The sequence below is a fragment of the Myripristis murdjan genome, chromosome 10, assembly GCF_902150065.1.
Source record: "Myripristis murdjan chromosome 10, fMyrMur1.1, whole genome shotgun sequence".
Lineage (NCBI taxonomy): Eukaryota > Metazoa > Chordata > Actinopteri > Holocentriformes > Holocentridae > Myripristis > Myripristis murdjan.
In genome coordinates, this window is record NC_043989.1 from 24,733,959 (window position 1) to 24,747,911 (window position 13,953).

At 39.5% G+C, this 13,953-nt stretch overlaps 1 protein-coding gene across 2 annotated transcripts; it reads right to left on the reverse strand.

Moving 5' to 3' along the window:
• Positions 1 to 1,746: 1,746 nt before the first annotated feature.
• ap1ar (adaptor related protein complex 1 associated regulatory protein) lies at positions 1,747 to 13,058 on the reverse strand. 2 transcript variants are annotated; one of them, XM_030062283.1, is made up of 10 exons: positions 12,867 to 13,058; positions 11,231 to 11,279; positions 11,112 to 11,138; positions 10,693 to 10,718; positions 10,442 to 10,538; positions 10,072 to 10,170; positions 8,605 to 8,666; positions 7,160 to 7,233; positions 6,604 to 6,726; positions 1,747 to 6,251 (listed from the first exon to the last, which is right to left on the reverse strand). In XM_030062283.1, the coding sequence occupies exons 1-10, from the start codon at positions 12,935 to 12,937 to the stop codon at positions 5,980 to 5,982; spliced, it is 900 nt and encodes a 299-aa protein (XP_029918143.1). In that variant the 5' UTR covers positions 12,938 to 13,058; the 3' UTR covers positions 1,747 to 5,979. The 2 variants fall into 2 exon arrangements, with proteins under 2 accessions (XP_029918143.1, XP_029918142.1); XM_030062282.1 differs by having other exon boundaries at positions 8,605 to 8,669.
• Between the last annotated feature and the right edge of the window lie 895 nt (positions 13,059 to 13,953).

Sequence of the window (13,953 nt, forward strand, 5' to 3'; positions counted from 1 at the left end):
GTTGTGTCAGTGAGTTCTCCTGGCACAGAGAAACATCTAAATAATTTTAAGCATACACACACACACACACACACACACACACACACACACACACACACACACACACACATTCATCTGTTTAAATCTCTCCCTAATGCTATATAATATATATAGTATTAGCCCCAAAGTGTGTTTACCTATGTTGTCTTAGGAGGGTCACTGCTATTCTGTTGACAACAACACAATACAGATTAGTTGTGAAATATTAATCATTATTCTATAAATTACATTCACACTGCTGTCCCTTTATGCAAGTGTTATCATAAAAAAGCTCAAAATCTGGGAACACTTCATATAATTTCACCCACTGATATATAAAAAAAATTACAGTTCCCATAATTTTCTCTCTTTTATGGCAAAAATGTGCCAAGATAATGCAAAGATAACGCCATTTGCAGGAGTCTAAGATGACACATGACACATTTTCTTGTTCTTATCCACAAACACTAATAAGAAAAGGCATTTATAGCAACTGATTATGCAAAAACTACCAGGCAATAATTAAAAAAAAAAATCCACCTAAATCAGCCAAAGTGTAATAAAACATGCTAATATCATACATTACATTGCATTATTACAATAACTGGTGATTCTTACATTATAAAAGGTGTAACATTGTTAATTGATGATGTAATAGTAATAGTAACTAATAACGCAACTTAAGTTACTGTATTCTCCTTACTCTTGATAGTTATTACATTATTACTCAACATTATTACATCATCAAAATGTTAAAAATGTTACACCTCTTATGAAGTAACAGTTGCGGGATAATGTAATGTGATGTGGTTAAATTATTCAGCCATTTATTACTTTGAGACATTTTGTTATATTGTTTAACTGTTTACAATAACTTCTATTATATTTTGCTGAGTCATTACATCACCCACTGCTTCAAAGCTCATCTGGATGCAAACGCTCAATTAAACATTCAGTGAATTTACAGTACAGCACCAGGGAAAGAGTCACATTGCCAGCAGTGACAGTGGATCCTCAGGACAAATAAAATCTGATGTCGGCTGCTTCTTAGCTCCTCGACAGGTGTGTGTACAGGTGTGTGTACAGGGAAATGTTTAATGAAAATGACAGGCTGCTTTAAAGCCATATTTGCTGTGGCAGCTATTATCTGTGTTTGACTACTTAGGAAATCTCTGGTGGTGTGTGAGCAGGAAAATGTTGGAGATGATCTTCAAAGATTCTTGTTTAACTTAACTAACCCTAACCCTAACCCTAACTTTAACTCAGTGGTGTTTCTGCACTGTGCTTCCCAGAGATCGCCTGTCAATCAATCAAGCAGTGTGGGCGGGACTGCGGCACCTTTTTCATTGGATTTTCTATTGATGCAGTTTCTGTAGATGGCGCTCTTTTCTTTCCTCTGTTCAGCCATGGTAACTGTCACTGCTGTTCAGTTCTTGTTCTACTCATTCCAAACAATGTCACAGATTATCTAAATGCCCATCCCGAGAGGGGAGTATGTTGCCACCTGCTTCCCCACCGTCAGCTTTATTTGTTTATTTCAGTCCAGAATCCTGCCTCGGGTTTGCAGGCATGTCTGTGCTGCAGCAGTGGCGATCAATAATCACAATTTCATGCAAGAATGCCTTTCATTTCCACTTTCTTGACTCAACCCTCAAATAACGAGATTTCAATTTTCACACTGCAGCTGATAAGACAATCAGTCATGAACACACTGATAGGGCTATTTCAGCGAGTTAATTCCATTTATTTAGTTATTTTTTTGTATCACGCCAGTTTGCCTTTTGGATTTATTTGACAGCAAAACACCAGTGCATCTAAAGAGATAACAATTTCCCAAAGCTAAAATTCCATAGTGCAGTGTGCCATTACAGGGGGTTTAAATACATCCTATATAAACCAAGGAAGAGGATATTGGTGGCTTGTACTCAATCAAGTCATACAAAGCTGGGAAACATACAAATGAGCAAAAAGTCTGAGTGACTTAGCCAGTACCAAGTTTTATAAAAATGACGAGCTCTACAATCCAACTCATAACAATTTGGTGGATGACCTTACAGTGCTATAAACTGTTCATTTTTAGTACAGATATCCCCGAAAGCAGTTGTAGTGCCATGTTCTAACCATTGAGCCACAAAGGACCACAACATAGCAGAAAGACTTACAGTACAGTAGTGATGTAAAAATTAGAGGTAGCTCTATCTTCCAAGGTGTAGAAAACATCGTATAACATGGTCCATACCTCTTTTTAAAGTGATATTTCACTTCTGTAGAACGTGTACGTGTCCTTTTTACTGACCTTTTGTCAGTATTAACTGCAAACAAGCAATTTACTCTTTGAACAGTTCCAGATCACAGAGTAAAACTGTAATGATGAATGAAAGGGTTACCGCAAAGTACTTTTTCTTTGTTTTTGTAGTAAAAGTGAGTCTCCAGAGGAACCAAGTGTTCTTGTTTTCCATATGTACCAAATGCACCAAACACGTATCAAAGATAAAAATGACAAACGTTCAACCGGTCTGAAATATCACTTTAAGGATGACAGAAATGCAGGTGATAAACTACATCCTTCACTTTTCACAGGCAACAAGACTAATTAAGGTAATGGTGACGTTTCGGTTAAATAATTCAACATGACATGTGCAAAATCCCAGCAATGCGTCGTATCCAGTGTGCACTAAGGTACTACCATGATCAGAAATACTAGGGGAAATGTACTGTGTGTGATGCCCATTTATTCTCTCTCAGGCTCAGTGTGACAAGGAATGTTAAGTTTTTTACAGTTTTTACAGAAAACTACAAGTGATTATTCAGAGGCTATATGTAATCACAGCAAAAAATGTCAAAACATATTTAAATGTGTTAAAAACAATATTTTTAAAAAATTATAATGTACACTCTAATGACTAACTTGCTAATAGTGTTGCAAATTATCTGCAAAATGATCTATCTCCCCTCCGTGGAGTTCAACATTAGTGCACAGGAAGGGTTTCACAATCTAATTGTCAGATCAGTTTTGTCATTGTACAGAAAAATTTTAAGAATGACAGAAAACGTTTCAGTGAAAAGAAGAAGCCACAATACAGTCCAAATTAAAATACACACATCTGAGTGCAATCAGAGAACTGCAGTTGATTCGAACGGATTAACTGTCGCAAATCAGGCTGAATCATCAAGATGAGTGGAGGGAAAGCAATCGGAGGAATCGAAGTTTGTGCACCGGTAAAAAGAGAAAAGCAGAATCCTTTGTGGAGGAGCGTTGGAACATGGTAAATAAAGTTTGTGCTATCGAGTCTTATTTGAAACTGGATGCAAAAAGACCCAGGTCATCAAACGTTGGAGATGATCCTCATCCAAATATACAGAAATTACATTAGATACAGTAAACAGCAGTGAGCAGAATCTTTTTCTTTCTAGAAGATTCAATAGAAATATTTCCTCAGTGTAGTCAGAGCTGGAAATGGGCCAGAAGAGACTGAGACACAGTTGTGGTGGTAAACCATAGGGGGCGATGCGCTGAAAACAAACTGCTTTGGATAACATGGAGGAAATTATTAAATTAAAGGTTATTACGTATAACAATGATTTGTCTCCTGAACAAACGCAAAACGGCTGCAGCCAGTAAGACATTGATCAATTAATTAATTTAAACATACACCCTTTGACGTCTAGCTAAAGATTGTCTCCTGTTACGTTTCGCCCTTGGTGCGCACTCTCAAAATTTTCTCCAATGTTACGCGGCAACTCTTTTCAGTGATTGCCAAAGAGGAGGCTTCCCAGCAGCTGTTTGGACTAGAGAGGTACAGCTGTGATGTAAAGGAGAGCGGGACAGGTGGATTTACATCTCTTATCAGGTGGCACTGGTCCTGTGTTTGCCATGTCACACACTAAGGTTCACAGGGTTCAACATATTTTCCATTTGAAAATTCCATACTTCCGCACAAGGGTTTAAGTTTTAAACAATGCAGAATTATTGCTGATTGTTTTGTTTCATGTGGATGTAAATGTAAATAATTTTCTACATTTTCTACTTGGTTGAAACCCTGATTATTGAGAGGAAACCTCAGAGCTTAAGAACACAACCAGGGCTTGATGACATGCAGCATAGTAACAGTCACTCCTAAAATAGCCCACTAGGTTACTATGAAGAGTAGGGCTAACCCTAAGCTTGTGTTGCTGTAGGTGCCTAATTATACATGGCATATTATATGAATTGTATCAATCTCTTGTTTTTAGATGTTTCACTGTGGGAACTATGCATGTTAAAGCATAATAGTGACATATTTCATTATTGCAAAATTATTGCACAACTATTCTCTGGTACCTGCTAAAGAGGAACTTGCAACTCACAGCCAAACTGCTGTCAGTGCAGCTATATCAGCATTCACATTTTGAACAATGATCAAAATGGATACCTCTATGGTCATGCCTAGGGATGAACAACTAATTGAAATATTACTGAAATCACAATATGGACAAGTGCAATATCCAAATCGCAGGAGATGCAGTGTGTTTATAAAGGTAAAGTGTGTGACAAGACATTGTTGTAAGTAAAGTTTTATGGTGCTTATAGAGATGCCCTGGCGTGTATATTGTTATTCTCCAGAGGTAAGAAAAAGTGTTTGTTCGGTACCAATTCAGCAAAAATCACACAATCATCATTTTAATAGCTTGTTCAGTGAAAAAGAAAATTATAAGGCAAAAATGATCATTCCTACTAAAATTGTGAATCAATATCATAATCACAAAATCACAATATTTGGAAAATTAATCGCGTTATGATTTTTTTTTTTTACCACATTGTGCAGCCCTTGTCATATCACAAACAGGTGGGGGTGGGGGGGGGGGCTTGGGGGGAATCAGACTGTGGTCAAATTATTATTTGTCTTTTTACAGCTAATTGTCATTTTGTCAGTAGTTTTGATGAGATCTATTGATGACTACTTCAATAAAGTATGAACAAGACAAGTTTGCAAGTTTAACTCCAAGGTGTGAAATTTTATGCATCACCGTCGCTGCTGATTGTTGGGAAGCAGAAGGGAAAGGAGGACAAGTAAATTCCAATCACAGAATCAAGAGAAAACAGTGACAGTGAGTGAGACAGTGCAAGATGAAACTAGTGAGTCAGCTGTGGATAAGGTGAGCTGCTGACACTGCAACTACTCTGACTCTCCACTACGGTTTAGTCTCCAACATAAGTTTAACTTCATCGAAACAACTTAAACCACCCAGCAACCTCTGAATAGAGTTCTTTTCTTTCTCTGCCATCATTAAATAGTTTTAGAAAATTGAGTGGTTGAGCAAAACATAAGGAGAGAGAAGTGACTCAATTCTACATGCTGAATGTGATATTTTTTTGTTTCCTAGAATGGCGAAGGAATGACCTAATTGACTTCCATTCATTCTCTATGCCCAACCCTAACCTTAACCAGTAAGCCAAAATGACCACTCAAAACACAAAAAATGATTTCGCCATCCTCTGAAAAAAAAGAGCATGCTGTATACATTATATAACAGATTATTGTAGGACCAGTGACCGCCCCTCCAGTGAAATGTGGCCATTTCCATCACTTAGTACACTGCTCAGTATCAAGCATCATCATGCTTCATTTGAATTAGCCTTGTATTGAAACCTGGGCATTTTGCACTGCAGTCAAGCACTTACTGAATATTTCCAGTTACACTGCTTCAGATGATGACAACTGATTGGTGTAAGTTACAATGCATAAAATGGTCAGCTGATTTAGCACATAAAGGCACTGGAAAACAAGGTGTATTTGTTTGTCAAAATGTCACTACACTGTAGTGTTTGTAGTGAAATACACAACATATTCCGGTAGCATCAGAGTCCCAATGTACAGTGTATGAACAGCAATGAAGAAATATCCATCTGATGAGGCAAAAAGCTGGTGGGCTTTGACATGAAGAGGGCACAAGAAAAAATGGTTCCTTTGGTATGGGACACTATCTGTCCTGCGTGTCCAGCCTGAGGCCAGTGTCCAGTGCGTCCTCGGAGGGAGTGTCTAGGACGGGATTGACAAACCCTTCAAACTCAGCGTCTGCATTGTCCTCTGCATGCGTACTCACAAAATCATTCTCCCACTCCAGTGCGTTCGAGTCCTCGGAGGCGGAGGGCGGGCCGCTGTTCATCTGTTTGCCGCCGGGCCTCAGGGCTGCTCGCAGGATGTCCTCCTCCGTCCGTGACCTCTCCCAGGCTGGCACTGCGCGGTTGATTCCTGCAAGACAAACGCGCCAGCTTTCACTCTGACAGCAGAGGGGTGTCAAAGTCACTGCAAACTCCTAACGAAGTCAAAAACTGCTCCACGGGCTACCTTTGTGGCTCAAAATAATAGAAGTGTATCCTCTCTCTCCTCTAGAGTGTCTGCAAATGTCATCAGTTTAAATTGAATACTTTTTAGGACCATTTTTACACTTGTTAAAATGAAAACACTTAAAATTAAAGATTAAAATGAAAAGAGGGAATACAGGTCTCTGTGGAAACCAGGCTACCTCCAGAACCTAAATGCAATATTTAACAGTACTCAACAAGAAGAGAACATTTTCTGAGGGAAAAGGGAAAACACCCACCCTCCTCATCCTCCCACTCTAGATCCAAGGAGGTCCCGTCATCATTGGTGGAACGGGTCTTAGTGGTGAAATCCCAGCTGCACTCTGTGTTGGGAGTCACCACGTTGGTCTCAGATGGAAGCCCTGACAAGAAACACAACTGAGTATTAAAACGAAATGTGTCGTTGTGTTGCTCCATCAGTTTCTGGTATCACCAGGCCTGGGTAACCGGGACAAAATAGGGAATCATAATATCTTTGAATGAATACTTCGCTATTGATACTGTGACAATACTGTAGCAATGACAATTGCCTTTGAGATATTTACAAAAAAGAAATTTTGATGAACAGACATTAGTAATATGGATATAACGACCATGGAAGCGGAGGCAAACAATAAGACAGCAACAACAGTCTTATAAGTTCAGAAAATGTCATCTCTCATATCACAATATTGATATAATATCGATATATATTGCTCAGCCCTAAGTAACACTTAACAATACTGGTGTACTTGATGTAACCAGACACCAAGTGGAGAAACAATAAATCCACAACAGTGTGGAAAGCTCACTCACTGTTGCTCCTGAAGCCTTCTGACTGGGCTTTCACATTCTGGAGGTTGGATTCAAAATCTTCCCCTGGGGTTTGTCTGCAACATAACCACAGGCCATGATGAGGATCAATACAGGAAGAACAGGGCTGTTAGTGCATTCACTAACTCATAACATAATAATAATGACACTGAACAACACCATGCAGACGCAACTATGTATGTATGTACCAAGCAATCCAAGACAAATCTCAACTCTGTTAGCGGCTGCTGGTCTGAATAAATAAAACTTGCTGTTGTCCAGGAGATCCAGCCTAAAAAGTATTGTTACATTTGGGAGCGCTAACACTGTCTCGGCTTTGTTAATTCAACCACAACAAAGTATAATGAGAATTTGTGGCAAAGTAGAAAAAAAGTTGTGGATTCTGAGATTGAATATTTTGTAACGTCTTCCTATCTGTTCAGCTCTGCTGCAACAAACGACTGTGTGTTCTTCACAACACACATCTGTAAAGCATTGTTTCCACTGAAGAACCTAAAGGGGAAATGCACAATGTTTTACTGCCATTTAAATGACAAGGCAGTATTGTTAATCCGGTATTAAGCATGGTGATACATATTATATAACCTCTTCACTCAGTGTTTCTGCTGGATGTCTTCTCCAATCAGCTGCCTTCCTCCACTCTGTGAGACTGTTTTGTTTGTGTCAATTAACAGATCACCATAATTCAAGAGACCATGGGGCGCTGGAGGTAAATGGAGGTCAACTAAAGTCAAAAATTACAATGCCATGTCTGTGATTCGCATGACCCCAGATTCCCTTGAGGTAATTCTTGCAGAGAACGAGGGCCGAGCTGCAGACAGTCCTGCATTATGAAGGCCATCCATTACCCAGAGTTTTATGAGTCTACAGAACGACTGGTGATCCCTCTCTGTTCCACTGAATAACGAACGAGGTCTGTTGTCCCAACAGCAGTGAGATTTTTTAATGAACACTTTCAGAGTGCTCTTGTTCCAGCTGTTAATCATTAATCAGGGGTGATTATTTTCAAATAATAGTATTTGTTCTTACTGCTTCTGCTGTTCCAAGTTTATTTGGAACAGCAGAATATATTCCATTTATTTTTACATTTACTGAATTTTGTTTTTATCCACTGCTGAGGTTGTCCTTATTGTCTATGCTGACCTTTGTAATCTCATCTTTATAAAATTGAGGGCCTAAACCCTCAATGATCTTCCGAGCATTAAATAAAGGTAATGATGATGTTATAAATTCTCCTTATGTTTAATTATTGCTATACTGAGAATGTGATGGTTATATGTTTGTGCATTGGGGATCAACAATTATCTATCTATCCATCTATCATGCCCCTTTAAATGCATGTCTACTAAAACCCATGCAGGACATCATGACAGTGATCTGTCCCCACCGCCACAGCCATCCTGTCATTTTCAACTCAAGTTACTCACTTTCTATGCTGAGTTTCTCCACCAGCACCATCTGCTTTACCCCGTGTCCTCTGGCCAGCCAGCTGCTTGCAAAGAAAAACAGTCAGGAATATATATACACACACCACATACATCAATCCAAGGTTCCAGTGATTAAAATACAGAATTTATGAATAAAAATCTCCAATGCTGTCAACTAGGCAACATGTAAGCAAATATGTTTGATAAAACAAAGAAATGAGAGCCAGTGAAGCAGTGGAATGTGGCATGGAGAAAGCTATGAGGAAATCTGAATCCCAGTAGATTTTTTTCCCCTCATCTCGTTATCATATAATTATGATTTCAACTGAAATACATGTGACCAAAATTATTTCTACTTTGTTTTCAGCACTTGACAAAAAAAAGAGATAGAGAGAATCAGGCATCAATGTATTTCATCCGTCTTATTCAAGATTCAAAGCAGCACTAGAATATTTGATTAATATAGGATATCAGTGAGAATTTTGAAGGCGTTATCACAATTTCAGTTTAGTATAATCCACCACATCCCTATGTCAGCCATGTTGCATCTGAGAATGATGCAACTACATTGACATACTGGGCGAAGTATCATGTTCTGAGGTTAAGCAGATCACCACAGCGCTGTGGTAAAGCAGAAAATATGGGCATTACAGTTCTAAAAGTGCAGATTCCTCTGTCTGTCTGTCTGGACTTTAGGATTTACATGACAGTCACAGCATCAGCCTGATAAAAGTTCATTAAGCCAGATATACTACAACATGCAGGCAGTCCTCAGGCTAAGCCCTCGGTGTATATCGGCTTACATGCCCTTATCAGGTGAAATGCTAACTGACGCTAACATTTGCTTCAGTTAGCATTTGTTTGATGTTTAACATTAAACACATGTGTTTAATGTTGCATGCCTATTTATGGCCAAAAATAATGATTTTTTCCACATCTAATAAGTGTCACTGTTTGGAGAATGTGTCTATTTATTTTATTTGTGACAATTTCTTATCCATACCTGCAACTGTATTTCCTGCACTAAATGTGAGGTCCTTTAGTCTCCGGGCATCTATACTACTATGTGCATATGTCACAATGTGAACTGTCAATATTGAAATTGCATATTGCAAGTGATTCTGCTTCTTCAGGGCTCCTTATGGAAACCAAACAGTTCAGACTGCAGCGATCATATGCCAGTTAATTTCAAGTGAAAAAGAAACACTGCTACAAGTTCTTTTATCAGAGACCGAAGCACCAATATAGGAAAAGTACAGGTTAGTAAGGAAAAAGAATTAGATCAAATTTGAAAGTGTCAGCGGTCTTTTTGGACAGGACAGGCCAGGATCTCGGGGATGCTGGTCGCCTCTGCACAAGGCCAATAGGACAGAGGAGACGTGGTTTAGCCAAGCAGTAAGGTAAGGTAAGGTAAGGTAAACTGGCCATATCAAGGCAAGCAGAAGGGAGCGCTCAGTGCCGCCTCACCTCCTTCAACTTTCGTTCGCGTGCCAACCTGGCGGCCTCACGCTGGGCGGCATTTCTAGCCTCCTCTTCTAGCCTTAACTTCTCCTCTTGTGCCTCTAACTGAGCAGAAATAACAAAATGAAACAAATAAAAAAAAACAAAGCACAACACAAAAGGATTACAAAACAGAAAAAACAATGCAGCAAATTAAAAGGCAACAAAACACAAAAGAAAAATATGGGAGCTACTTCCTTATGACAATATGATAATCTAACAACGGCTATGGGTCTGAAGTTACAAAGAAATGCAACAGCTACATTCAACGCCAGCTACTACATTTGAACGCTCTGCTACACTCCCTAAAAAGGCTCTCCCTTAAACTGTGTCTTACCTCCGCTTGAATCTTCTGGTCTATCAAGGTCTGCTTGTCTGAGATCGCAGTGTAGCGGTGCTCTCTGAGGTGCTTGAGCTCATCTTCGTTGATCGGCCTGGCAAAATAACAACAAAAACACAACTAAAGCCAAGCCACGATAGCTGGAAGATCATCTCCAACTTGTGAATTCTTCTGTCAAAGAATATACCCATGACTAAGCATCTATAATACACTCAAAAACACAGGTTTACGAAACAAAGTTGACATACCTTGGGCAGGGCTGCGGACTCTCAGCCTACAATGGAAGAAAAAAACAGGATTTTTCATTTTACAGTATCAAGTGCAATATGAAATATGGGATGAAGTATGACGTATGTGAGCTTGGTGAAAGTTCACAGAGTTATTCCCTGTAAAAAATAAAAACACACTCTAGCAAGTTTTCTCCTGACAGAACTGGAATACGTGGATGGCATGGGAGTGGGATATCTGATGGATGTTTGGGAATAAAAAGGTGAGGAGCATCAGTGTCGGAGGCTAATGTAACTTTTAACATGGTACATATCTAACAAAGCAGATTAGTGAACAGCAAGGTAGTGAGGCCATATATAGTGAAGCAATAATAGAGAGGTAAGATAATATTTCATAAACTTATTGTGTGATTGTCAATGAATGGATTGACGAGGCTTACCTCATCGCTTTCCACGAGATTTTCAAACTGCAAAATCAAAGATCACAATGAGTCGATTAACTTGCTGCCACGCAGTCCGTCATTTTAACAAGAAACAAATCCCATTGCACAGATCATACCTCTATTGTGTAATGCTCCCCGGTGGTACTGCTTCTGAAGTATTTTGACCTGTATGAATAATTAAGAGAACATGAGCACAGTGGTAATCATCTGGTAACCTTTTCCAACCCTTTTCCTTTCAGACAGGTGCTGATTTTCATGAAGGTGGATTAAGCAATCAATAAGAAATGGGGTAATTCTACATTCAGGAAGTGTATGGTGATTATCATACAAGCCACTGACATCAGGTTGGTGACTGCAGCAATAAGCATGTGACTGGAGGTGAAAATATATGATCAACTCTACTGTCAAAATGATGAGAGCATAGACCGCAAAAGCCCCAATTTCAGTGCCTCTCCTCCTACCTACTAGTTTGAAAAGCACTGAGACACCCAAAGACATCCACATACTTTTGATTTTAAAACCTGGAAAAAAGGAAATTGCCAGGTTAGCAGCTAAATATCTACAGTCTGAAACATGCAATTTTCAGTGGAGGTAAATCCTAAGCGAGTATCAAAAACATGTTTGAGTGCTGTCCAATACACACAGCTTGTCTCAGGATTTACCAGAGACACGAGTGATTTCAGTGTCTATGTTCTCATCACTTGACAGGTAAGTTGTGTGTGTGGTGTGTGTCCTTAAAGTGCACGTGAACAACTCTCTGCGGGCTGTGTTTCTGATTAATTTAAGATTGGAAATGTCTACCCTCTTCTAAAAAATAAAAATCTTTCTTTCTCTGACCCATCAGCCATTAATCTAACAGTATTTCAAATTTACCTTTGAAAATACATGACATTTATATTTTACTGTATTGTTGAGCATGTAAAGCGAAACTGTCGCTGCCGTTGCTGCTTATAGTGAAAGTGATTGCACAACACATAAAACATGAATGGGAGGAGGAGCACTGTAGAAAGGAATTAGAATGACATTTCCAAATACCTCTAAACTCTGGGGAAAAAAAACAAACAAAAAAAAAAAACACTTGGAAACTTCCTAGCAGCTATGATGTGTAAATTTGTACATCTAAATGAATGCAAAAAAGAACCTCAAGAAAAAAATGGTACATAACCTGATAAAAGACAAAGAATAAGGTAAACGAAGGCCAAATGAAATGCACCAATCACCCAAGAGTTTGCTGCATAACTGGATGCAAATGACACCAGGAGCACCAGAGGCAGCTGAAACCCTACCACTGCATGATCAGGTGTCAGGACCGAGACTCAAGACGGGAGAGAGAGTGCACGGTGTAAATATTCATCACAATCACAAGTACAATCAATACTAAGACCTAAGTATGGCCATAAGACATACAGCAGGTCAATTAGTCCACAAATATGTCTTGCCCAGTGATAACAGGGGTGGGGTCTTGATTCCCTGCGGACAGCAAGCCTTCTTTATGGAGGCTTTCACCCCGGAAAACAGTGCGGGGGCTCGGCCAGCAGGTGGCTAACCCTAACCCCCAGATGTTACGTCTCCTTTCAGCGGACATGCAGCTCCCAGAGAGTCTAAAGAGCACTTTATAGCTCGGTAAAACCAACATAACCACCTAAACGCTAGCTAGCAGGCACCAAGTGTAGTCTGTGTGGTGGTGCTGGAGGCTAGCTGCCCTCACCCAGCTAGCTAGCAGCTACCAGCTGAAGAGATGTTGCTCCTTACCCGCCTCCTCTCTGGATCCGGTTGACCTCCCTCCTGAAGAGCCCAGCACAGTAAGCCCAGCAGTTACCCATCGCATTGTCAGCTGTCACTGTTTCCTAGCCGCCCAGCTAGTTACCTACTGAAAGCTGGTGCTGCAGTACAGGAGCTACATCTCCACAAGCAAGTCCTAAATTGTCACTAGCTACTTCCTCATCCTCCTTCCTCGACGCCGGCTCAGGTGGCAGGCCGGCTGAAGACGAACAGCGCCACCTGCTGTGTGCTCCCTGCACCTCCTGGGAGGCTGGAGCCAGTTATCTCCAAGTGGTTCTCCAAGGCCCACGCAGGAAATTTAAAGATAATTTAATTCTCTAATAAATTAACCTGATTAGAGAATGTAAATGAGTGACTGTTCTAATGATAGCTGTCACTGTCTTTCACTGTTATGCCCTCACATGCACTGTTCAAATTCCCAACAATACAATTATTCCCATATGAGGTCCCTGTGACTCATTTCAAAGCATGACACAACAGCATTTGACCTTTTTTTTTTTTTTAATGTTAAAGCATACAAAACAAAAGCACACAAATATGACCACTTAACTAAGCAAAACATATATCTAAATAGTACAGAGATTTGATCGGCATATACAAAACATATAATTGGTTCTCACTTATTATTATAGGCCCAAAAAAATAATTTTAAACCCTTCATCCCCTTTATTAACAACAACAAAACAAACAAACAAACAAACAAAAAATACAACACTGCAAAACTGCAATCACTTAACTAGTAATAGGGATAGAGCTGTTTAATTCATTTATACCTAAATAACAGATTGGTTCTCCAAATGAAAAAATGTAAAGTCTGGTTGCTTTTGTACATCTGTGTTCCATAATACCAGTTTACCTTTTCCCCCGTCACACCAGATACAGGGACGTGATTTTCTGAGCACAATGAGCAATTACGAGTTTGTTTCTGTTGCATATAAAATAGTTTATGTACAATTAAGTATGTTCTGTGAATAAAGTCTGGACCAGTTGTCTAGTGGTTCTCAAAGGCCCACAGGAAATTTAAAGATAATTTAATTCTCTAAAAAAAATTAACCTG

Excerpts from the sequence above, each read along its gene's own strand:
- ap1ar (XM_030062282.1), bottom strand. The coding sequence starts at position 12,937 with ATGGGTAACTGCTGGGCTTACTGTGCTGGGCTCTTCAGGAGGGAGGTC. Across the intron at positions 11,139-11,230 it reads GGGAGCATTACACAATAGAG|TTTGAAAATCTCGTGGAAAG; the intron begins GTATGATCTGTG and ends TTGATTTTGCAG. Across the intron at positions 7,234-8,604 it reads GGAGAAACTCAGCATAGAAA|ACAAACCCCAGGGGAAGATT; the intron begins GTGAGTAACTTG and ends GTTATGTTGCAG.